The sequence below is a fragment of the Gavialis gangeticus genome, unplaced genomic scaffold (assembly GCF_001723915.1).
Source record: "Gavialis gangeticus isolate Ggan-Ray unplaced genomic scaffold, GavGan_comp1, whole genome shotgun sequence".
Classification (NCBI taxonomy): Eukaryota; Metazoa; Chordata; order Crocodylia; family Gavialidae; genus Gavialis; species Gavialis gangeticus.
Window position 1 is genome coordinate 19,084,415 of NW_017729011.1, and position 26,119 is coordinate 19,110,533.

Consider the following 26,119-nt stretch of genomic DNA (forward strand, 5'->3'; position numbering starts at 1 on the left):
CCAAAACATTAAAAAAAGAGAAAAATGAGTCAGACCAATTCTGAAAAAAAAGCAATGCTTTGGAAGGAAAAGGTGAAATGTTTTCTTTAGTGCGATGTACAGAAGAAACACTTAGAAGGCTCCCAATTTCATTTTCTCTCCTCCCCTCCCCTGATTTTGACTCAAACTTGAAAGGAATTTTGGTTGCACCAAGAATTCATTTTTTGACAACTTTACTCTTGGCTGGAAAAAAATGTGTCCCTGCTCCATGAGAGGCCTCGGCAGGCCACTGAGCCACCCCTGCAGCTCAGAGACTTCGCCTTTAGGATACTGGACAATTCACTATTGCTATCCCTCCCTCCCTCCCCCTTCCACCAGCACTGCTACTTGGTCCATTTTCTGCCCATGGGCTGGCTCGGTGTCTCTCAGTATATCCCCTTCACTCTCTTGTTCTCTGGATCAAACGGAGATTTGGTGTGAGCTCTGGCAGGGTAGGTGACTCCCATCCGCTCCAGCATGTAGTCACCGCCCTTCACATAGTCCAGGGAGACCTGCAAAGGAAATCAGGCAACAGCATCGATAAAGGACCCTCCTCATGTTTCTCTCCCTCCTAGGTTAAGTGCAGCCGGGTCTTACAGTCATGCCGGAGGATGCTGCTGTGCCGGCTGAGAGCTGTGCTACTGAATGCTGCGGGCAGGGCTCAAGGAGCTGGGCTATGCCACCTTTCTCCCATGGGGTTGGTGGTTCACCTCCAGCCTAGGATGATGCTATCCGAAAGCCTTTGCTGTCTCTCAGCTGTTGGTGCTTGTGTGTGATGAGTTGCTCAGTCTGGGACCCCCAGCCCTTGCACAGTGGGTGGCTGCTGACAGCACGTTGGGAATAACCTGCCGTGCGCAAACCAGTTGGCAGAACGTGGACTGCCCCAAACACAAGAACTGGGCCACCCACCCAGCCCGGCCCCAGCTGATGTGACGAGAGTTTTGCACCTTCTGCCTTTTGTTTCAGCTTGGGAGCAGTGTCTGGTCCATTTGAAAACCCTGTGCTGACCAGCCAGAAGGCTCAGGCCTCCTGCGGTAGAAACGGTTTTTGGATCTGGTGGTATTTTAGCCCTGCCAGCCAGGACACCCACAGCACAGTTAACAATGTGGACCGGGCTGCAGAGAAGTGGCTGTCTGTGGGCAACAGCCCCATGGCCTGGCAGGCATCAATAATTCAGGAGCAGCTGGAATTTTATCTTCAGGGATCTCTCTCTCTCCTCTGGTTTGCTTTTTCCCTACTCATCTCCCTCCTCAGTCATCTCCTCCGGTGCTACAACCCATAACGCCAGTATGGGCAGCGTGTGCTGGCACCCACGATTCAGCTGGGACATGGACTGAGAGATGCTTGGGGTGACCCACTCATAGCCATCCAAGGACGGTGCATTGGGTACACCACCATCTGCACACTGGGGCCAGACACGTTGGGTGGTTATGAGTGGGTTGCCCCTTTCTATCCCTCTTTTACCTACCCTTAAAGCAGAGAGAACATCACTTCCCTGCCTCGCGGGGAACTATTTACCACGTATTCTTATGAGATCCGATGGAATAACATCTGCTCAACTTTTCTGCCCTGTGCTCCATGCTGTTACAAGCTAAGGGATGTTCCTGTCTGGCTCAAGGGGAATAGCTTGTGCATTTGATACAGGTTTGATGTTCCCTTAGGTGCATTGTGGTGGCCACGACATGGTTTTAATGGGATTCAGATTGATTCAGGTTCACACAGGGCAAATCATGGGCATGCAGGAACTGCTGAACCAGCCTCACAACAGGAAGAGTGATGGTGGGCAATTAATTGCTTCACTATGTCTGCAGGATCCATCTTCCCTAACAAGCTCGGCTCTGCGGTGGGAGGATGGAGGATAACAGAGTCACAAATTTGCAGGCGGCAGTGCCAATGAAGAGTGAGATCTCTACCTCCAGACAGACTGGGGCTGAAGAGGTCCAAGGTCTGAGAAGGGTATCGGCTAGACAGCAGCGACATGGGCTATTTGTGCCCCTTCGGATGCCGGTGTCTGAGCTGGGGTGCAGGAGGGTGAGGAAGGGGGCATGTGCCACGATGCCTGCAGGAGCAAGAGACTTGGACCCAGTGCACAACGTGGAGTCCTCCCCAAGGCAGAGGTACCGTGCCACGAAACGAATCCCAGCAAGCAGGGCTCCCACTGCCTAACTCTGGCAGCCTCTCCGAGGTGCCATCCATCAGCCTGCCAAGCCGCGCAGGCCGCGCTTGCAAAGCTCCCCTCTTCCTCCTGCCACGGCAATTACCATGCAAATCAGGCGGGAGTTATCACACTGAGCAGAGGGATTAAGGCTGCGCATTAACATCTGCTTAATGAACTACGCCTTTCCACGGGAGGCATCGGAGCTGGCGCGGCGGACGGACGGCAGCGCTCCCCGCACAATGGCAGCTGACGAGGTCGGGGGCCTCGTGGAAGGAGACCACCCGTATGCCGAGCCTTTCTGATTGCCAGCCCCAATCACTTTAATTTGGGGTTAATGCCGCCTGAGAAGGCCTTCGAGGACTCGGGAGGGAGACGTCTTGTTGAAAGCAGCGTTCGCGCTGCCGCCAAATCACAGAATCCTTCATGGTGGGTGTCTGAATATAGAGAGAAGAGCAATCACGCGGCCTGGTGGGTGCCTGCTGGAAACGCTGGCTTGCTCGCTTCTCTGCCTCTGTAGGAACGGGGGGGTGCAGTCCCCATATACGCCCCTGCAGCCTCATTAGCTTGAGCACCTCTGCCCCATGCGGGTTAGCAGGGCTACGAGCGTGACTCGACGAGGCAAGGGGAAGCCGGATGGAAGAAGCCGGGGGGGAAGCACAGACGAACTGCAGTCCGGGGTGCAAGCAAGTGCTAGGACTTAGCCCGAGTTGGGTCTGGGCCAGGCTTCGGGGGGCCAGGCGGTACGCTGCGCACTCCCCTTCCACTCTCACCCCTGCCCGCAGGGGACCAGCTCTTCCAGAGCCAGGATGGGGAGGACGCAACCTTGCCCACGGCAGCTCTCAGGAAAGCCTGCACGGCCTCCAGCCCTGCCAGTGAGGCAGCGGCATCCCTTCAAAGAGGAACAAGCAGCTCCTGAGACTCTCCGACCTGATGATGAACTCACGCCCACCGCAGAGTCTGAGCTGCAGCCTATTGATTTGGGCCTCTGAAAAGCAATATTTTCTTTCCAAAGCCCTTTTTGCTGCTGTTATGGTTGCAGGATGGGGCCCATGCAGCCTGCAGGGGAGGGGCAGAAGGGGACTCTCCACCTGTCCTGCGGCACCAGGTGGAGCGAGGAGATTTGTGCACTTTCTCCGGAGCCTATTTCCCTGCTCGCTCTGTGCACACCTGCAGCTGCTGCCGGGCAGGGGCAGAGGCAGGGGATGAGGGGCACATCCACAACGCAGCATGAGATTCCTGGAGAGCATCACAACCGCGTGCGTCAAGGCGGCATCACGCGGCAGGAAGGTGATCCTGTGCGATGGGGCCGGGGAGTGAGGAGGAGGAGATCCCATGATGACGATGATGGTGATTGCTTTCAGTACTGTGAGCTGCGAGGAGGGATGGCTCAGGGGTTCGAGGACAAACCTGGGACTCAGGATGCCTCTTCTGCCACAGACCCCGCTGTGTGACCTTGGGCAAGTTTCCTCGCCATGTCTTAGTCTCCAGTCTGGAAAGGGGCAATTCTGACACTCTCCTAGCACTCGCTCACTAACAGCATTCAGGGCTATCGGCTGTCGTAATGGAGACCCTGCCTTCGCAATCAATCGTGTCAAAAAACCAAGAACGGACCAGATTTTGGCCTCGCCCGTACAGCAGTCCTGCCCTTGACGTGCTGTAGCAGCTGAGTCAAGTGAAACGGGGAGCAGATCCGGGTGGGTATTTTTTAGAAGCATTTCCATTTCCGTACAGAGCCCTCCTCGAAAAGTGCCCACCTGGGGCTTCGTCTGGCTTCGTTAAGCACAACTCCAGCTAATTCCTTTGCACAGCATTTCTCCCACGCTGCGCTCAGCTCCGTCCCCTCGTGCCCGGCTGTGCTGCCCGATGCGGCACTCTTCCCGCTCCCCTCCCGGCCTCCCCTCGTCCCGCACGCTCTGATCTCACAGCCCGGTTGGACGCTACTATGGCAGACTCCAGCGGAAGAGAGAAAAAGCTACCCGACTCCTCGTCTGGCAGCATTTCTCATCTCTCACTGATTCATTGCCTCTTCTTCCTCTCCTTGGCGCATACCGTCCTGCCAGCGTCAAGTGAAAAGCACCTGGGTGGGAAGAAAGACCTGCCAACACAGGCAATAGCAATGCGAAGCCCTTCAGCAAACCTCTCCCATGAAGACCCCCTTGGCTACACCACGTTACACATTGCATTCATCCTAGACCTGTGCCCCATGCCCTTTAAAGTCTGACTCCTCCTTCCAGTGAGCAACACTTCAGTTCTTCTGTCAAGGAAACTGTCTTTTCATAGCACGTAAAGCATCCGGACGGCAGATGAAGGTTGCATATATCTAATGTGTAGTAGGACCAAGTTCCTCGGGAACGTTTCCCCCTTCTACCTCCTTGGTTGGTTGCAACCTAGCAAAAAAATCAACGTCTCATCAGGAACCTCCAGTCCTCTCTCATTAATAGGGAAGCCGATGATTGCAAAGGACAGAGCGCACAGGAAAAAGAGAGCCGGGATTGACCCTGGAGATATGATCCCACAGGCTTTGCTCACATCGCTGCGTTGCATTTACATCTCAGAGAAGCTCACCCCCTCTCTCACGCAGCCCGGGGGGCTCTTCCGTCAGGCATGATGCAACCATCAGAAATTTCTTCCCCGAGCCCTTTTGATGTCTGGGCTCCATCTGCTCCCGGGTGCCTGTCACGCTCGGAGATGCCAGGAGGAAGCGAGTGTGGATGGGGATGGAAAGCTCTCCGCAGCTCAGGACGGGAGCTGTTTCACTTCAGGAGGCTGCTCCCTTCTAGCCTCGACACAGGAGTAGGCAGGGGAAGGATACTGGCTTGGGGCTATGAACTGGACCATAAAATCCCTTGGCTAAGAAGCCCGGCCTCGTTACTGTCTTAGACTTCATCAAGCCAGTCAGGTGAATTGAAGCCAGCCACAAATTTAAGACCCATTTTTTGTTGCATGCTATAGGTCTGAGGCTGAAATTGTCCCTGGGGTCTTATCTGCAGTCCTCCGACCATGATGTTCCCTCATGTAGTTTTAATTATCTTTGTGTCTATAGCACGTGGGTTAATTAGGGCATCTGTTTTATTACCTAAAGGCCCCTTGCAGTTAATTAAAGGTCTGCTGTGTCCCTAACAGGCAGAAGCCCCTCAAGAAGGGTTAAGACAGGGTTGCAATTAATGTGCTGGCTTGCAGAACGGCGCAAAGGAACAGCTTGAGAGCCAAGCGTGTTGGCTGTGGGGGGGAGCTCGCCCCTTGGAGCCTCCTGACTCTGTTTAATCCAGTTAGGGACTGCTGGGGGAGGAGAGAGATCTCTCTCAGCCGATAACGGCCAGAGTAACTTGGGTTTGCAGACAAGCCCTGCCATGACGCTGTGCCTGGAAAGCCCAGCGGACTCACCGGCCCTCCGTCCACGTTCCAGATGTAGCCATAGGCAATGGTTTTGTTGATGGCAAAGCCAAAGTCCGCCCTCCGGATGTGGCCAACGACTTGCCCGTTCCTCCAGATGGCCTCCAGTCCAAACAGAGGCACCTTCCTGTGGGGCCCAAAGCACAGCAGACTTTCAGCAGGGAAGGGGCGTCCTGGGCTACGGAAGAAGGGGTGCTACGAGCCCTTCTACTCCAACCCCAGCTTATGCACGTGGCTCAGCCAATGCTTATCCGTCCCAGTTTGCAAAACTTTGGATGAGACCAGAGAATCCCACCCGTCCTAAATCTCCTACCGAACGCAGCCAGGCAGGGCACCCCAGACCAAAGCCGAGAACAGGGGAGGTGGTGCTCACTCTTCGACGGTGAAGCAGACCAAGCGTCGGGAGACTCCCGTTGCTTTCTGTGCCTCCAGAGCTTCCCGTCCAAGGAAGTGGATCCCAGACTTGAGTTTACAAGTGAAAGCCAGGCCTGCTTCCAGGGGGGTGTCATCAGGACGCAGATCCGCATGCCAGTGCCGATACCCTGCAGAGAATAAGGAGGGATTTAGAAGATCTCCCAGGCTGTTCCCTGGGAACTCCTGAAACCTGCGGATGGACCAGCTGGAAATACGCGGGGTCACTACCACACTTATCCCCATTGAAAAGCTTTTTCCTCTCCTCCCTGCACCTTTCTGGACTACCCGACATCCACCACCTCTCTGGAGCAACTTCTCCGCACAAAGCCCCAGCAGAGCTGGGTGAAACTGGGCCATGAAGTTCTTCCTCCTCAAAGGACTCTCCTTTGTTAAGAATGATGGTTTTTCCAAAAAAATCCCCTGAAAAATGTCAAAAGTCTGATGACTGCCCATTTCCTGAAGCCCCCTTGTGTTCAGGTCACTTCTGAAGAGCCAGAGGAGCAGACCGCCGGTTTGCAGGCCAGGTCTTGGAGCTGCTGCTCTGAACTCTCTGAGCAAAGCCGGGCTGCAATCCTCCCAGGGAAACCCTTGCTCAGACCACGCCTGCCTCCTACCCAAGCAAAAAGTAGGTAGTCTTGCGGCCCATCGGGCCCTCAGCCTGGGGCAGGAAGCACCAAATCCACAGTCCAAACTAAAATGATGGAGAGGGACAAGGGCGAGGGAGGTGTCCACCCCTTTATCAACCCTTTGACCAAGTCTAAACGGTTCAGCCAACGCTCTGGTTGCCCTCGGCTTCAGCTTTCAAAGGCAGGTAGAGATATTTTTCTGCTGAAAGAACCAGCCACATGGGAAGACTCGGGGGAACAAAGCAGAATCACGTTTCTTTGCCAGCATCCTCGTCTTGCCTCGCATGCACCGTGCCCACGGGGGGAAAGCAGAGAGAGACGCGCAATGCAGAGGCTCTCTTGAGAGACCTTTCTCAATGCTGAGGGAGTCGATGGCTCTGTATCCTGCATTAGCGATGCCGTGCCGGGCACCCGCCTTCATCACCGCCTGGTACACTCGCACGCAGTCTCTCTTGGGCACGTGCAGCTCCCACCCCATCTCGCCCACGAACGACAGCCTCATGGCTCGAACCTGCGGAGATCAAGAGACCAAAATCACTCGGCTTGTTGTACCCGCTCAGGAAAGGACCCGGGAGCGGGACACGGGGGGCGGGGACCTGGATCCTGTTTGCAGCTCTGCTGCTCTCGGGCTGCGCGGCTTCACTGCTCCACGCCTCAGTCTCCTGTAAAAATGCTCTCCTTTCTAACGTGCTTTGAAGTGACAGAAAAAGAAATCGTGCCTAATCAATAGATACAACCATGCTTTCTTTTTTTTGTGCAAATTTCTTTGGACAGCATTTTCTGGGATGGTGTCATATTTCTAGTTCATATTTCTGTTATTCCTAGCTCTTTATAACTTGGGATATTTGTGTGAAAGCTGTATCTCTGTTATACAGCCGTTGTTCATCTGTTCCTGGCACTTGCTGCGCTTGTGCCCTCCACATGCTGCCTGCAATACACGGGCCTCATACCCATGAAGGCAGGCTGGCTAACGTACCTCTGCAGCACAGGTGTCAGTGCTGCTAATGCTGACTTCATGGCCACCCATAGCCTTCACCAGCTCCCAAAGTCAATCGAAATCCTCCTTTTGACTTCAGCAGGTGGTGAGTTATGACTCTCTCCCCCTTCTTCCCACATCTTTTTGTTCAGTGAGATGCACCCAGCTGTGAGGGTCTGACCCACCGAAGTTTTGGTATACTCGGGATCATGGCTCAAGCTGCCCTGGCACTGAAGCAGAGCTCAGCTGGCAAGGGAGGCGCTGACCACCCTGCTCAGGCCTCTGCTCACAGGCTGGTGGTGGATAATGCACTGAGGTTGCTTTGCACCTCTGCGATCCACCTGGCTAACCTAACAGAAATGCAAACGTATCACTCTGTTCTAGGGACCTCCACGAGTTTACGGCTCTTGACAAGGATGGAGAAGGACAAGGAAAATGCCGTGACGGCAGGAACATGGAAATACAGAAGAGAACGAGCTGTCCAGCTGGTTAACGGACTCACTAGATGGGCTCTGCTCATGGGGCCCTGCAGATGAGGTTGACTTCAAGGGCCCATGTGCACCAGAGTGAGGTGGAGCCTGATGCCGTGTCCTCTAATAGCACCTTCTAGCTCTGGGTGTTTTACAGCACCGCTAGGACGTGGAGATGGACGATCCCCACTGAGCAAATGGCACGGCTGAGGGGTCAGGGGACTTCTCCAAAGCCACACACCAGAGCACGAGCCTCCTGGGTGCTCCCCCGTCACCTTGCCTGCTATCTTGTCCTAGTGCTTACACCAACTGTAGAAGGATCCAGGGGGTTGTAGGCGACCATGTGCTCTTGCTGCAAAAAAAGCCAACAGCATCCTGGGCTGTATCAGCAGAAGTGCCGCTTCGAGATCAAGGGACGTGATTCTTGCACTCTCTGCTGCCCTGGGGAGGCCTCACCTGGACACAGTTTTGGGCTCCACACTTCAAGAAGGATTTGGACAGGTGGAAAAGCATCCAGTGCAGAGCAACACAAATGCTCAGGACCCTGGGATGAATGACTTATGAGGGATGGCTGAAAGAAGCAGGGGTATTTAGCCTGGAGAAAAGATGACTGAGCAAAGTTTGGTAACAGCTAGGGCTGTGCGAGGCTGTCTGGGGAAGCTTTGGACGCTTCAGGGGCCAAAGCAGCACCTCCGGGTCAAAGCGCGGCTTTGTTCGGCTTCCCGAAGTGCTTCGGAGCCGCCTCCGAGATCTGGCTATAGGGTACAGTGGGGAAACAATGAAATATCTATAACTTTGGTTTTTTTGTCTGATTTGGATGAAATTAAGAGGAAATTTCTGACTACTAGGGTGGTTAAGCACTGGAACAGGCTGCCTAGAAAGCTGTGCAATGTCCATCCTTGGAAGTTTACAAGAGCAGGTTGGGGGCTGGGATGGTTCAGTCAGGGACGTTCCTGCCTTGGGTAGGGGGCTGGACTAGATGAGGTCCCTTCCAGTCATACTTTCCTACGGCTCAGAATTGGCCATGTCCCTGTTTTTAACCCCTTTTCAAAGCCAAGTACAATAGGCCCCTGGAAGCCTGACTTCTCTTGCATCTGGTAGGTGGGAGGCACTAACAGCCCTCCAAAGGTACAGCACAAGGGCGTCAAGAAGCACAGTTTGCTCACAAGCAGCTTCTCTCCCTTTTTGCTGGAGCTGACCCCCTGGGCTCCAGACCAGATTGCATACTGCAAACCTGCCCAAAACCTCCTTAATCATTAATGGCAGTAAGAACCTCTGGCTCTACTCCAGTCCCACAATGGGTCTGGCCCACGGCGCGGCCTTGAGCTAAAAGCATCTTAGGGCAAACACAGAAAGTCCATCCGCTGGAGAGGAAGATGCAGCTTGGTGCAGAGGCACCAGGGTAGTTTTCACCATGGGGGTTGGAGGGGGTGGCGGTGGTGCAAGGAGTGTGGCAGGACCAGACTTCAAGGTTGGGTTGGGAAATGTAGCATTTGCCCAAGAAGAATGATCCACATTAACCAGTTGGAAAGCAAAGCCAATGCCTGTTATGTTCCTGCAGCTGTTTCCTCTACTGTTTTTTAGGAGAGTGAGACAGAAGACACACAAAGCCAGGTCCAACTGAGATGCACAGTCCCCCCCAGGCCCCCTGAGCGCAAACTGCCCCAAACACCAGACCCAGTTATGGTGCAGATCATGAAAGCAAGAGGTTGGGAAGCACGAGGATGCTGATAACAGTGAGATGCTGATGAAAACAGAAGTCAGCAGGGGGGAGAAGCCAATCCCACCCACCTTTCCGTTTCATCTGGCTATGTCACTCTTTACTTCCTGTCCCAAAGCCCCGTGCAACAAAACTGCTTGTACTTCTACCCCAGAGAAAGCTGAATTTCAACAGGAAGAAAGGAACAGAGAGGCCTAAATCTGCCTGATCCTGAAAGATGCCTTGCAGCCACCCCGAAATTATTGGGAGATGCTGTCATTTGCTCCCAGGTGAAGCTCCGGATCTGGCCTGACCCAGCCCAAAATGCAAAGAAAGCCTGGTATTGATAGAAGCCATTATAAATATGACAAAAAAAGGCATCCAAGTAGTTGCGATCAGAGCGTGGGCAGGAAGAAGCCAGCTGGAGAGCACAGCTTATTAAGAGCAGCTCCAACCTAGGCCAAACCCTCTGACAACAGCAGGGCACGGAGATGCAAACTCAGAGGATGCCTTGAGCCTCGTGTAAAATGCAGGTCTCTTGCAGCGAGACACCACTTTATTTTGCATAATGACAGGGAGTCAGTCGCCGTTTGCTGACCTAGAGCTTCTCCGGCCTGTTTCCAAAGCACTCGGCAGCACAAGCCCTAAGGCATCCCAAGGCGCTTGAAGCAGTGCTTACTGATACGGGGGAAAGGCATGGGCAGATACAGAAATGAACTGAAGCTCATAAGCCAAGGCTCCAGGGTGCAGCAGAAAGGGAGGGAGGGAGGACGGGCAAACCCGTGGCCGGGGGAGTAGGGCGAGAGCTTGAGAAACCCAGAATCAAAGCCCCGCTCTGCCCCAGCCTTCCTGCCTGACCCGGAGCAAGGCTCCTTCGGTAAAATCCTCTGTGGCAGTTAGGAGTCGAAGGGACGTAGGCTCCTAAGTGCCTCATTCGCTTCTGAAAGTGATGCGTAGGCTCCTAAATCCATTAGGTGCCTAAATCCATTAGGCTCCTAAATCCATTAGGTGCCTTTGAAAAGGTTCAGCTTAATCTCTCTGCTCCTGATCTGAGAAATAAGAACAGCAGCAGGGCTGGGAGGGGAAATACACAAAGGATGATGAAGTACTCGTGTGCCAGGCTAAGGACGGGCCAGGTCACGCCAAGGAGAGGGAGGCGGTGGCCGCGTTGGATTCTGAAAGCTTTTGAAACTGCCCGAATTGGCTCCACCTTCTCATTTGCCCAGCTTGAAACAGAAACCCTGCTCTCAACCTCTTCCTGCAGGCCTCGCTGGAGATAAAGGAGGGGAGTTTGTCATCCTTCTGCTGAGCTTAAGTGCCCATCTTTCAAGGAGGAAAGCCTAGTCGTGCGTTATGCCAAAGCATCTCTTGTATCCTAGCAGGAAACAATTATAGCGGTCCAGTAACTTCTGACGTGTGCTCTGCTTCACACTTGTATTCTTACCCCGAGACATTTATCTGCCTGGCGTTCGGTCAACAGGACTTGTATTAATACAGAATGAAAAGGATGAAACTCAGCAGGGGACCCCATATCATTAGAGAAGTGCCTTCCTGGAGCGACACTGGGGCAGCCTATAATTTCCTAGCCAGTCAGCGCCGCCCAGACAGGCACCAAGAGTCATGCACGGTTTGAGGATGAAGCTTGGTGATTAAGACGTTGGGTGGGCTCGGAAGAAGGTAGGATTCCCGATGATATCACAGACTCGCATCTGTCACACATGTTTTACTCCCTCACATGTCAGCTGAGGATAGCAATTCTGCCCTGACGCCGCGTCTCGTATTAATTGTATGTACAGCTCCTAGCACAAAGGAGCCCAAATCCTGGTTAAGTCCCTACCTGACACAGAGATATAAAGTTTCTACAAGTTTCTGGTGGTGTTCATATATTCCTAGGGGTCACTGGTTTTGCATCCCATATAGTGTGTCCCTTGACCCGCTCCCAGGCTGTCTGCCGGGGATGCTCTATGTTGCTTTATGGCTGGGACGTGGCACGCGTGAAGCAGCAGCGAGGCAGTGGGGTGTGCTTCGTAGCAAGGATCCCAGCGCAGATGCCTGCAGACAATGTGCAAGGGGCAGCCTGGTCCCTTCCACGAAGGGTCAGTCTGTCCTACTTTGCTGCCTGCTTTCACGAGCGCTAACGTTTCCCGCACAACGCCTTTACAGCCACGAGGGACCGGCTTTCGAAACGTCGCATCATTCGCAGCCTCGAGACCCACCAAACCGCTGGGATACAATTATGTGCTTACAATTAGCAACACAATGGGGCATCTTAGTAATACATGCAGCACGACAAGCTTTCGCAACGGCTCGCAGGAAAGAAGCTGTCACTGGCACTCATCCGAGCCAGCTCCGGAGATGATAATTTAACATGACGCACTGCGGTAATCTAGATTAGGCCGATGAAATATTCATGGATCATAACCGAGAGCAATTATTTAAACTCGGCGAGTGTTGGTTACCGTCGTCCCCTGAATGATGTGCCTGTCTCCAAAGTCCCCAGGCTCCTGGACAGACTGTAATGGGCCTGATGACTTTAAACACTAAATGAAAACCCCAAAGATTCCTCATGAGCTCCCTAGCATTAAACATCGACCTGTCAAAGGTCTCCCGCTCCCACCAGACAAACACCTCGGACAAAGGCAGGCCTTCCACCAAAAAGGTCGGCCACCGTTACACCGGATCCGCAGCCAAAGGGGACGTCAGATCCTGACCCCCTGGGTTATGAGCAGTCTGCCCACAGCTTCAGGCATTTAAACCTCCGTGCTGCTTTGGATTCGAGTTTTTTTATGAAGATGGCTAAAAGAACCCCATTGTCCTGAACACCCTTTAACGAGCAAACTTCGGACATTGCTACGTTGCTTTTGTAGCTCTAAAATGCCAAAAGCAAAGCAGCAGTCTCTGCCCTTTCCAGAGATCCAGTGCTGTGCATCCTGCTTTTCCCTGGCTTGGCCAAAATTAGCACAAAATTAAGTGCTGTCTGAAGGAGCCTTTTGTCATGTAAATGTGTTCAGCCGTCGTGTCAGTTTACCTGCTGCATCATCACCCAGAAGGAGCTGAAATGTCAGCTTTTCCTCCCCAGGTCCCAAGCCAGACCAAGGTGAAGTCTCCTCCGCCTGGAGGGAGTAGAGGAGAGGGGTTGGTCGTTCATGGAGCTCCTCAATGGATCTCCAGCAAAATCTCAGTGCTCGTTTCCTCCATTCAAGGGAGCTTCAGAGTGAGGCTCTCAGATGAGAACATCTTCGGGAAACGTTGCAAACCTTATTTACTTTAAAGAGGAGAATAAATGAATCTCCCTGTGGCAAGGGTGAACGCGATGCCTTGCATTTTGCAGTGCTCTGTTTTCGCAGCGAGTTAACTATTCCCTTGGAGGCATCGCCTGGAGCACAAGCCGGGGTTTTCAGGATTGTCAGAAGCTTTTGCATGAACAAAACCCATTTCTGAACCCGTTGCAATTAAGTCAAGACAGAAAAGTGATGCATTTGCCCTAACATCCTAAATGTCCAGTCTGCCCCATGTGCATTCCACCAGGATCAACAGCGGAGACCAACTTTCGGTGCGCCAAGATCAACGGTGGAGGCCAACTTTATTTTTCTTTCATAGATTTCATAGACATTAGGGCTGGAAGGGACCTCGGAAGATCATCGAGTCCACCCCCCACCCACAGGGCAGGAAGTCAGGTGGGGTCATAGGATCCCAGCAAGATAAGCATCCAATTTGCTCTTGAAGGTGTTCAATGTAGGTGCTTGAACCACGTCCGATGGCAGGCTGCTCCAGACCTTGGGGGCTCGGACAGTAAAGAAATTCTTCCTTATGTCCAGCCTGAAACTGTCTCGCAGTAGTTTATGACCATTCGACCTCGTCATCCCTTGGGCGCTCTGGTGAACAAACGTTCCCCCAGATCCTGGTGGTCACCCCTGGTAAACTTATAGGTGGCCATTGGATCACCCCTGAGCCTGCGCTTTTCCAGGCTAAAGAGCCCCATGGCTCTCAGCCTGTCGTCGTAAGGTCTGTTTTCCTGACCTCTGATCATGCGCGTGGCTCTTCTCTGCACTCTCTCAAGCTTCTCCACATCCTTTCTGAATTGCGGGGCCCAAAACTGGACGCAGTACTCCAGCTGCGGCCTCACCAAGGCCGAGTACAAGGGGAGAATGGTGTCCCGGGATTTGCTTGAGAAGCATCTATGGATGCAAGCCAGCGTTTTGGTCACTTTACCAGCCGCAGCATCGCATTGCAGGCTCATGTTCATCGTGGGGTCAATGATGACCCCCAAGTCTCTTTCTTCCGTAGTGCTAGCCAGTGTAGCACTGCCGAGCCTATAAGGATGCTGCAGGTTTTCCCTCCCCAGGTGGAGGACCTCGCGTTTTTCGGTGTTTTCTTGTATGAGACTAATTCACAGTTTCATGCAGGATCATGGACCATGGCTGTGAGATGGCCACAAACATTATTCCTGCCAGGAAGAGACTGCTGGACAAACACAATTAGCCTGAGATGTCTGGGGAGTCTCCCAGCTTCTGTCTATCTTGTCTGTGCGGATTATAGTCTCTTTAGGGGCAGGGGCTGTCTGTGCATTTCTGCAGCTCTTACTACAACAGGGATCTGATCTCAGCAGGGGCCTTTGTACACGGCTGGATGTAGTACAATAAAAGTATAGGGTAATGAATTAGTATTCAGAACAAGCAAGATGAAGCAAGAAAGGGGAGGAAGCGTTAGGTGTCACGTGAAGTTTAGCCATGAGCGCCTCACTCACCTTGATCAAGTTCCAAGCATGAACTGAGCAAAGGGCTCCTGAAAGGTATTTAAGGGGAAAACTAGTCAAATTCTGCTGGCCAAAGCCTTGGGACAACCCCACTGATAACCGAGAAAGGGATTTTACCTATACTCCTATTAAAAGGACAGACTCTGCTGTTCATCTAAATGCTGTTTGCTCCTTTCATTTCTCGTTCCCCGTGGCCGTCTCGGGGAATTAAGTCAAGGACAACACATAGGAGTAGCCAAAAGCCTATTGCCAAATCAACACAGAACCCAGCTGATTAAAACGTGGGACGAGCTGGTGCATCCCCGACAGTGTTTGCATCAGTGGGATACCGGGGTGGTAAAACAAAGCACAGGGGTTGGCCCAGCGAAGCCCTGCCAGGGAGAGGGAGTGTGCCCTGCATCTCTTGTAGGGCACCAGGGCTCTTCTGTTTTAGTGCTAGCAAGGGGTCCCCTCTAGCAAGTCAATTGGTTTCCTAGTCGCTAAGAAAATTGACTGTGGCTGCCACTCGCCCGTGTGTTCAAATGTTGTTGTGTTTAGTTCCTAATAGAAAGCAGTTCTTATTTCACCTCTAGACCCTTAGCAGTTATCACTCCCAAAACCTCAGCCACCCTGGAGTTTTAACCCCATCATGTCCAGGCTGATGAAAGCCATGCTACCTTTCACCTAATAGGAATGACCAGATTCCTTTGCTAAGCCTGTCAGCCGTCTCCCTAGCTCACATCCCCGATGATGAGGGGATGAGGGCTGTCTCCTGCCCCCTCTGCAGAGGTGACCACCAGCTTCTGCTGATTGCTATTAAGGACCCACATGGCAGAGCCTATGAATAAGCCTCATCCTATTCCAGGGATTGCAGAGGTGTTCATCAGCTGCTGCAGTCAGCTAAGCAGCCAAGGTTAATGGCTTTTGCTCATTATTGGAGATCATTAGCGATCACCGGCTGCATGAGCAGAAATCGGACTGGAGTCAGTGGGTCTCGCATGCTCCCACGGTGCAAGACAAGTCAGGGCGAGGCGACGTCCGAGCCGGGAGATTTGGAAACGTCCCCCCCATGCATTTCACGCCGACTGTGACAAGCCCGGATCAGCTGGGATTTGCAAAGAGACATCGGTCGGGGGATTCAGAGGCATCTCGTGCTACTGCCCAAGCCACATACTGCAGTCCTGCTGAGAGAAACACCTTTGTTTTGGGTGCTTACCTGGCCCCAGCACAATTCAGACTAATAATGATCAGCCTGCCTCCTTCCGCTTCTCGCTGGCAAGCTGCTGACACACGAACACTGGGACTTTTGTCTGCACCACAACAAACCATAATCACCAGGTTGCATTCAAAGAGCCCAGCACCTTTGTTCCTCGGGTCTTGTTCTCAACTTATACTTTGCTCTAAAGGCATTTCTAAAACAGAAGCCACGCCAGGGGAGCTAAAGGCAGGGTTGGAGGTGTTTTAACCTGAGCAACAAAAGACCTGGGAGGGAGAGCGGGGGGGAAGCAACACAAAAGGTATTGTGAATGTATTTTGAGCTTCCTGACAATAGAGTTGTACTTTGGAGTTTGTTTCCCGTAACCATTGTCATGGGGGGCGCAATGAAGCACAGAGGCTAGAAATCTGCTTAGGAGATGTATGAGCACTCGGGACACGCTCTCCATACAAAGGTGCCACCTCATTAGGGGAACAGCAAGAAAGCAAGTCAGCTACTGTATTAATCACGGCAGGGGATGCTTCCTGGATTGACAGTCAACTCCATGGCTCATTTGTCCTGCCTGTGGCTGTGCAGAAAAGGGCTTAGGAGCTATTATATACCTTACATATGAGAGGAGGTGCCTCCGGAGAGAGGCTTCGCTTTGTCCTTAAATCACTTGGCAAAATGACTGCTTGGGGGGTCATCAGAGCCGCAGCGTGGGGGATGAATCAGGTGTCTCTGCCATACAACTGCACATCCAGTCAAAGGCAGGAGCTGCTAATTGTTATCACCGTAGGCACAGGTCTGGCCAGCTGGTAAGCAGGAAGTAGATACACCAACATGCCAGACTACCACATATGCGTGTGCATCTAGTACCGCGTACAGCAGAGAAAGGCCAAAAGGGCAGGTTTGAATTCAGCAGCACAAGCAATACTGTCAGCTACTCCATGAAACCCTGGCCCAGAGTTTGTGAGACTGGCTCTTTTTGCCGGGTCTCTTGTACCACGAGCCAAATTTCTCTCCGGAGCAGATATTCCCAGGGGATTTCCAATGGATTGCAAGACAGGACCACGTGCAGCAATCCAAACCTATGGGATGTGCACACGTCAAAGTCCAAACCCCGCGCTGAAATTTGGGGCATTGCTATTGTGGACACAGCACGCTGTATATACGTTTGCGCACAAGCTCTCAGGCCAATCAACTCTCTAAAAGGTCATTAACGCGGCTGGACTTCTCCTTGCTCATACTGATTTTGTTTGATGAGCGAATTCAATCCACAACCACCGTAACAATTAGTTCCCCAAGATGCCGGGTCCAATTGACTGAGTCAATGGAGTGATCTCAGGGATGGGTTTAGTGCAGTCTCTGCGGTACCTTTTTTCCATGCTAAATTTTGCATGCAATAGATTTCTCTTTTGCTTGTCAGCTTTGCCATTTAATGACAACCTGTGATTAAGTCCTATCAAATTCACCTTAAGCAGCAGAACAGTCATCCTGGTCCATCAATGAGTGACAGGTAAAGCCTGTGGCAAGGAGAGCCGGCCGTCTCAATGGGGAGAGAATTTACCTAATCACATCGCTGCTGCCCTAAAGCTGGATCATGTCCCTGCAGGACGTGCTAATCAAAGGACAGCATCTTGTGGCACTAGTTGTCTGGACTGATGCAGCAGGAGGAGGTGGCATTTATCACACCAATTGCCACCTGCCCGGCAAAGGCTATATCACAGAGCTTGGTGATAAACAGGGCTTTCCCTGCAAGGCTATGGCACGATTTGGAGCGACGCACGTGCTTGAGAAAAACACAACGGCGCTTTGATGCTGTAAAACCTCTCATGCACCTGCTCGCACTATGGTCTGCACAACTGGCAGATCTTGGAGGGTAGGTGCTTGCACAGCCGAGTCTCTTGGCTTGCACATCCGCTGCTTGCTCTTGCTCAATGGCTGGATTGCAGTGAGTGCAGGCAAGCCAAAAGGGTGCAAGCACAGGACCGACAGGCACTGCTTTCTGCTCCCAGAGAGGAGAGGATAGGCAGCGTGTCATGAAGGCCGTGCCACATGGCACAGGGTGCTGCGGCCCCTCACTGAGGACGGTGTTTTCCTTGCAATGGCCTCCTCCAAGTGCGGAGCTGCTGCTGGAGGAAAGGGAACGAACTGAACAGCTGCGTCCGCTTGGAGCAGGGTCTGAGCTGCTGAGCTCAAGCTCAGATGCTAACCAGAGGGGTTTGGATCAAGTAGGCTCAGAGGGCTTCGGGCTAGCCTGCCTCCACTTCCATTCAAGCCCCTGGTGAAAAAACAGCTTTGGACTTAAATCAGAGCAGCCGCAAGCCAGCTATTTTGAAAATCCCAGCCTTAGCCTCTAGGAAAGACCTTGCATCCAAACCCCTCCTGGGATAGGCCTCCCAAGAGAGGAGGTATCTGGCTTAAAGACATGCTGCATGTGATAATCCTTCTCTCTGTTCCAGCACTGCCACGGGGTACCAGACACGCGGTCTGTGCCACTCCGAGCAGACACCTGGACATCACAGTCCCGTGACTGCAGCAACGCCACTTGCCTCCATCCAGCAGAGGCTACTTCTGTTCCCTAAAGGCTTTGGTCCTTCAAGAGCTGTTCGATCAGGTCACCTCCCCATCCCATGCAAGGGTACGTCCCCCCTGCTGAGACAGAAGGAGCTGAGCTAAGCTTTTCCCTGGCTGGAAACGACCTGCCCCACATCGCAGCAGCTCAGGAGTGTGGCCGTCCTTCGCACTAACACACAATACCTTTGACTTTGTGGATATCACGGGAGCTCCTGTCATCCGTTTCCTGGCTCCCAAACTGCAGCAGCCCCCACACCCTTGAGTTCTCACGTGACACAGTGGAAAAAGGATGAAGTCCCCTCTGAAGCTAACCAGGGAAACAGGAGCGCGTTTGCCTGAAACGCATATCGACTCCCCCAAGCTAGGACCCGAGTGCAGCTGCTGGAAATTCACAGGCTTGCAAACCAACAGATGGAGCAGACTGGAATAAAGTGTCACTGTATAGCGAATGATGGGGAACTGGAAACCTTCCCTTTTGGGACTAATGGCTGCCTCGCCCGTCTCCAGAAGCTGCTCCCCCATGGCTATGGGGACACAATGAAATGGGCAGTGACCTTCACTAAGCTTTCAGCAGAAAGCAAATATTAGTTTCTACTCTGTATTGCAGCTCTAGACTCACCCTACAAGGCTGAGACCATATCTTCCCTCCCATTTTGAGACAACTAAGAAACCAGTGAGGGTCTCCCTCCAGTCAGGCAGCTGGCTCCGATGCGACCGATGCAAGCCCCGCACGGATGTGCAAACTGAGGCTGGCATCAGTGAGACGTGGTGCTGTAAAACCTGGCTTTGGGTTGGTCCCCCATCTACCACAGGGGCGTGCGCTCATGGACCTACGCTGGGACCGTGACGCTAGCAGACATTTCCTTAACATGGACAGGTTCTGCAAACCCCACCACTGCCCCCACCCCTGTTCGCGAAGCAGGTACGGATCTAGAGGACTCGCAATTAATCTCTCAGGTCTAGTGGACTCCTAGCTACTGCCCCAGGCACCTCTCCAGCTCCTTGTTTTCCTATTGCAGTGGGGGTGGTTACAAGATTAACCACAGCACTTTCCTCCCATGCAGCCCAAGCTCAGTCATGCGCTGCCTAAAGAGCCAGGTTAAATATTTAAAACCATCTCACTGAAACCTAAGACCTCTCCAGGGAGCAATTTCCCAAGTAAAAGTGATGTCAGGGTAGACCATTGCCTGCTAACTTGCTACACCTTCCCGCTGCTGCATCTGCGAGTTCCCTGACCGCTATCACAGCCCTGCCTTGCAAGGTGCAGAGGGCATCTAGTTCAAACCCGGGACACCAGCCCTATTCCCAGCACTTCCCAGATGACCTCCGAATTCCTGGGACTCGCCGTCACTTGGGATTTCATGTTGTGTCTCATTTCAACCGAAGCTGCTGGTTGTTCAGTGCTTGTAGCAGGGTCTCTTCTCGCCAGCTGCTGCTCTGAGCAAACTGCCCCCCTCATCTCACATTATACTCTCTGCTATTTTAGCTTGTGCGATGCCCAGAGGTTGTTAGGGACAAACATTAAGACAGTTGAGTGGTTCATTTTAATCAGAGATGGGACAGAAACAAAAGCCCACATTTAAATGCCCATGAAATAGGGGGCAGGGAGGAGCATGTGTTAATTCAAGCTTAAACAGGACCCGGATCTGACTTTTGCATCGGGTCTCTAGTGCTATAAGGGATCAGGCAAGCATCAGATCTCAACACTTGCAAACACTGGGGTACCTCCAAAATCTGGAGCGTACACATTGGGCTCGCATTTGATTTTGCTACATACATCTTCAGGCAGAGACTACTGCACCCAGTATTTTGTAAGGACAACGCATGGACCGTATATGTGTCCCACTATTGTTAGTGGGTGTTTTTGCCTGGGTAAGGAGTGCAGTATTTTGGCAATGTAGCAGTAGCAGGAGTTATTAGACAAGTGAGTCAGGCAAATGTGGGCCCAGGTGGTGTTCCTGATTCTGGCCAGGACCACAAACTTCACTACGTTCTCGCTCCAAATTGTAGGGATTGTGTAGACCAGTTGCACATCCAGGAAGGAATAAAACAGCGCAGAGGGATCATCCCACCACAAGGCGCATTAAATCACTTGCCATTTCAGAGCTGCCTGTGGATGTCTCTGCAAACAACTGTGCTCTTGCTGCATACTGGACCGCTGAGGTCATGGCTGACCCTTCAAACGCTTGCTCCATTCTTTCTCACTTTTTAAATCTCCTCAGACTGAATGAGGGATGTGTTTTATCCCCCCCAGCCCTGTCCACATCTGCTTGGGGAGGATCCAATTTGTTTTGTACAAGCACTCGGTCAAAGCAGCAAACCTCCGTTCTGAAGCAGTATCTCTTCCCAAACTTTGCCCAGTGCTTTTGCAGAAGGCAGGAAACTTTACTCAGAACCCACAAGCTAAATCACCGAGACTGATCTTGGCTCCCATTTTGTTCCTAGGCACTGCTTTTGCGGCACGCAGTGGTGCGGAGGAGAGCCCCATCGGACCTGGGGCAGTGAGTCTGCAAGGGATGAGTGAAGATAGGAGGCCTAAAGGGTAGGGTGGTTCTGTGGGTTTGGGTTGCTTGGCCTAGATAAGATGAAGGCTGGGTAGATATGCACTTTTATAGACTAACCAAAATTAGAGAGAGGAAGATCTTACTTAGTTTATAAGGGATAGACAGATCAAACTTTCATGAACTGAAGTTCACTTCATCAGGTGCCAAGCTGAGATGGACTACCTTAAACTGGAGCAACCAAGGACTGCTCCGATTTATGCTGGGAGCTAGGGCAATCCCTAGAGCAATGTAAAAGTGGTATAAAGCTCTTGTGCCCCTCTGGGCTTAGCTGTGCTGCCCCTCCAGGAGCAAAGGGACTGAACTGGAGGGGGCCTGGTTCCCAGGCTAACACGGTTTGATTACGCATTCCCCACCGCTAGCCATGAAGCGTTGCCCACCGGAAAGGGCAGGACCAGTGGGACAGGCCAGAGTGCAGAGAAGGGAATGGGAAAGGACAGCCCACATTTTGGAGATCAGTGTCCCGCACGGCCAGCTTGGGAAGCTTGGGCCAATGCGTGGACTATCCTGAAATAACTGGGGTCCCCGATAAAGTGCTCTCCCACTCCAGCACCAACATCTGCTCCAGTGCAGAACATGTCACCCCCCGCAGGCAGATCCTCCCTGCTCTCAAGCCCTGCTGCAAAACGCCACTGGTTCTCAGCAAAAAGCTAAGCCAGCCTCTTGGCTGGCTCAGGAGGTAAGGATTCAATGATGGCTGCAGGATCAGCGCTAGGGTCTTAATTATATTAAACCACCCAGGTCCTGAAAGCTCGCTTGCTTTTATCAGCTGGCAACCGCTTTGCACCCATTCACAGGCAGATCTCATCCGTAACTATCCTGTCAAACAGGGTTTGTGATGTGCACTGGCTGCATTTCAAAGCAACCTGCCTTAGATGGCTGAAAGCGCTGGGTTTGTTCTTTATCGGTGAAACCCCCGCGGTACACCACAACATGCAGCAGAGGATAAGGGTGAGGTCTCAGGTGCAGCAAAGGCCCCCAGGTTGCAAGGGGAAAGAGAGAAATGAAAGGTCAGGGAGGAACTGTTGGAGGTTTATTTAAGCAGCACTGTACAAGACGCTGGCCATAGGCATAAAACCTGGGAGTCCACAGCATGAAGGGCATCCCTAGGGTGATGGACAGGATTAATTCCCCACTAGCACCTGGGGTGGTGTTGCTTTAATTTCTCTCATTAGGGGATTGTACCGATGCAAGCAGCAGTGATCTAATGATCTCCAGGCAGATTTCTCTGATGCAGATAGGTCCTTGAAATCAAAGGCTACTCCTGAACTCAAGAAAAGGCCGATTCGACTCCAAGGCAGTGACTCGCCCCCAGCGCCGTTGGGCTCAACGGTTCGCCACTCACATTGTCATTATGCTGGGCATTGTGAGCAGAGGAAGAGATGGCTCCGGTCCCAAGGAGTTGGCTCTAAGATTGATTAGATGGGATGTGCCCATGGGAGCCAGAGGAAGATTTTATTCTATTGACAGTCTTCTCCTGCCCTCATTGCCAAAGCCTCAGTCGCGTGTGACGTGACATGAATGACATCTGCCCTGCGCGGTTCGTTCGTTCTGTCATCTTCTCTCCGGGGGAAAAACAGCCGAGTGCAGTGGCGTGCACTGCTTTGGGGGCTGGTTTTATTTTTATATGGCTGTGTTACTCTGTGTTTTAGATCAGAGCAGGCCAGTCAAAGAAGTGCTCCCCAATGCTTGCAGCCAAAGGTACAGAGGATTGTGAGGGTCTTCAGTTCTGGTGGGATCAGCCCTCGAGAAAGCTCTGTCTTCTGCACAGCCAGGCCTTACCCTTGGGGGACAATTTCCCCTGTGGCAGAGGAATGGTGCCACCAGCCATAGTCCTCATCACTTGATATATTTTCACAATGGCAGAGGGGAGCCGGAAGAGAAACTGGGAGACCCAAGAGGAAGACGTGGCAGAGAAGGAGTGACCGGTGGGAAGAAAGGCTAGGATCTGATGGGAACTATGGGACAAGGGGGCTTAAGGGAAGGAGGCGAGTATTCAAACCCAGTCTTCTTGCTGGGGGAAGTGGGGTCTTTGTTGCTTCCGCATGCACCCAGATCAGTAGCTCAGGATGAAGTAGCAGCTTATGTGCACGGGGTGCTTTGGAAACACATAAGACAAGGTGTCTCTCCAATGCAGAGGGAATTATTGCAAGTAGTTGAAGCTCAGGCACAAGGAAAGGACACAGCCAGGGAGGAAAAAAATGGGACAGGATTCGGTCGAGATGATGTAGTTGGGGCTGGTGCTGCTTTGAGCAGGGGGTTGGACTAGATGCAACCTCCTGAGGTCCCTTCCCACCCTTGTTTTCTATGATCAGGTCTGGGCCCATGTGATGCTTGTGATAAAAGTGGTGCCGCCACTGCATAAAGCAGGATTCAGGGCACCTGGAGTCCTGTTTCATGTAGCGCAGTACGTTACTATTCTCTGAAGTATATTTGGGTCCAGTCACACTCACTGCCACATACCTAGGAGCGGTGGAAAATATTTTTCCTGCTGCAATTGTTTAAGACCAGGCAACAGTGACAAATTTTTCTCGCTCTTCCAAGGGATGCATGCTACATTTTCTGAGACACTCGGGGTCTTAGCTCTGGGCATTAGCATTAGGAGTTACCATTTGTGCGTTTCCAGTGTGTAACCAGTATCTTTAAATATAAGGTCTTAGCAAACTCGAGGAAATCTGTGCTTGCACAGAAAGCTTAAGGTTGTCAGGTGTCTCCTGTGATCAAACACACTGGCCCAAGCCCTGGCATTTTAAAACAAGAACATGACATTTTTTTTGCAGTTAATCCCTCACATTTTTAAGAAGGGGCTCTCGCTCTCTCTCTCGTCACCACCAGTTTCTAATCTGGAAGAGGGCTCTTTTGTGCCGTTGGCAGCACTGAGAAATTTAAGTCAACACACTCACAGGAAGACTTAGCACATCAGACAACTTTCAGCTCCCTCCCAGAGATGAGACCAGGCACTGCTAAGAAACAGCTGGGCTGGGCTGCAAGACCTGCTGGGCCTAGGGTGCAGACAAGAAGAGAGGTCTCTCATTTTTCTCCTAGAGTTTTTCTTGCCAGCAGAGCCAGCACAAAGGGCAGCGAGGGTTTTCTCACTGCCCAGCCACTGTCCACCACAGCAGGCACCAAAACTAGATGCCTTTTCGAAGGAAAGGTGCATCGGTAGCTACTGAGCTCAGGAGTGAGGGGCACAGCCTCTGAATCAGAGCTTCCTAGACCTTTCCTGGCCTTGTGTGGGCTACGGTTGAGCGTACGGGGTATCTGAAGTCCTGGACTAAAGAGTCTGGGATGGAGGATGTTTGGTTGCAGTATCTGGAGGAATCTGAACCCCAAGACCTCTGGGCTTGGGCCTGTGTGTAGGATGCCTGCCAATGGATTTGGGAGCATCTGAAATCCCAGGGTGAGAGCCTGGGATGGAGGAAGCTAGCCGGTTGCAGCGCCAGACATGGTGCTTAAAATGATTGAATTTTGCCTGCCCCTTCGATATGGGTTTTGGAACGATTGAATTCTGCTCAGTCGATAGATTTGACCTGGAATGTGAAATATATTATTAAAAAAACCCCAAAAAAACCCTAAGCGCTGGACCCCACAAGAGGCTGAGAAGCAATTTGGTCAAACGTAGCTTGGCCTTTTGGGTCAGATCAAGCTTTCTTACTGCCTGGTGTTGCGTAGTCAAGGGTAGAGACTTAATACACTGTGGGCAGGCCCCCCATGTGAGAGTCTACTATAGCATCCCAATGGGAGGATCTCGTCTATACACTTTATTTTTATGGAGATGGGGGATTTCTCCCTACCTCACTCCTTTGGTCTTTTGGCTAAGGGCAATCGAGGCTGAACCTCCAGGCTTGGGGTCTGCGTGTAGGATGCCTGCTATGGATTTCGGAGCACCTGAAGCCCCAGGCTGAAGAGTTTGGGAAGGAGGATACTTGCCGGTGGTAGCACTACAGAGGTTGGAAAGATTGAACTGAAGTCTCAGTCGATAACATTCGGACCCGATTTGGCCGGAGACGCAAAATCAAATGCTGGAGGCTGCAAGCGAGAGAGGAACAGACCCAGTCCACTCTCCCTTCCAACACCTGCTCTCTGCCGCTGCGTGACCCAGGCGGCCGAGCAAGACAGACCCAGGGTCTGACCCAGTAAATGGCAGGTAATGCTCACCATTATGACAAAAGAAACGCTAGACATTGTCACCGTCATTAATTCGAGCCCTGTACACTGTCGTTTAAATGCACGCTGCACTTACACACCACAGGAAAGCACGTTCCCCATCTGCGGAGTCCAAGTCTACCTCTCCTACTCACGCTGACTACTGCGCTGCTCGTAGCTCCCCTTGGAGCAAGATCCCACTCACCCTGCGGCAGGATACCCACATCTGGCCCTTACAGTCTAAGGTGGGCAAAAACATTCCCACTGAGAAGAGCAAAAGGGAGACTGCTAAGGAGAAAAGGCCTTCGGGGAGGGGGCAGTTTTAAGGATCAGCGCGAGGAGGGCTCCAACCCAAGCGTGGGGACCGCACAGAAGGTGGCACGAAGCCACAAGTGAGGCTGAAGCATCGAGCAGCCCAGCTAACACCTGTCCTGCCCGCAGGTGCACGCAGGTGAGGCAGCTCGGTGCCTCCTGTGTTGGACAAACACCGCGGCCATGCTCTTCTCCACCAGCCTCTCCCCCTCACGCACGGCGGCGGGAATCTGTTTTTGCTTTTCATTTCAGAGCAGGTGAGAGCGTGAAGTGCAGGGAGCGCAGCTGTGTGCGAGAGCGGCTGAAAGGCACAGTGGCAGCCACGCCAAGCGCGTGGGAGGAGAGTCAAGATCTAGTTATATCCATCTACTCATGCAGCTGTCTCTCTCCTGCTCACTCGCACATGCTGAGAGATGCACATCTGCCAGTGCAGACAGACATAGGCAGACCTCCTTGGCTTTCCCCTGGCATGTTTGGCATTTGAAGCGTTCAGCAGTTCCTTGCTGAATATGAAATGCATATAATTATATAATATACGCACACATGCGTGTGTGTTACCTGATTATGCATGGTATATTTAGACACATGAATGAATCACTAGGGACCAGGCTAAGAGGCTCATGGCGTACCTTACTCCATAAGCAACTCTGTCTCATACTCCATAAGCCAGCAACCCTGTCCGTGCCATGTTAGGTCTTTCTCAAAAGGGTTTCAAAATCTGAACTTTTACTTTGCTTTGGAAGGGGAAAAGGGGAGAGGAAAAAAGATATCTGTCCCTTGTTGGTCAGGACGTGCGATGTGCTAGTTGTGCTGTCCTGTGCTCCCCGCAAGCCCCG

At 52.3% G+C, this 26,119-nt stretch overlaps 1 protein-coding gene across 1 annotated transcript in view; it reads right to left on the minus strand.

The window, feature by feature from the left end:
• Window positions 1-66: 66 nt before the first annotated feature.
• Window positions 67-26,119, minus strand: part of SARDH (sarcosine dehydrogenase) — an 82,632-nt gene continuing 56,579 nt past the window's right edge. The window contains exons 18-21 of the mRNA XM_019510768.1: window positions 6,958-7,120; window positions 5,943-6,111; window positions 5,561-5,696; window positions 67-530 (exon numbers count right to left, since the gene is read on the minus strand). Coding sequence (XP_019366313.1) covers window positions 405-530; window positions 5,561-5,696; window positions 5,943-6,111; window positions 6,958-7,120 — 594 coding nt within the window. The 3' untranslated portion in view covers window positions 67-404. The remainder of the gene's footprint in view (window positions 531-5,560; window positions 5,697-5,942; window positions 6,112-6,957; window positions 7,121-26,119) is intronic.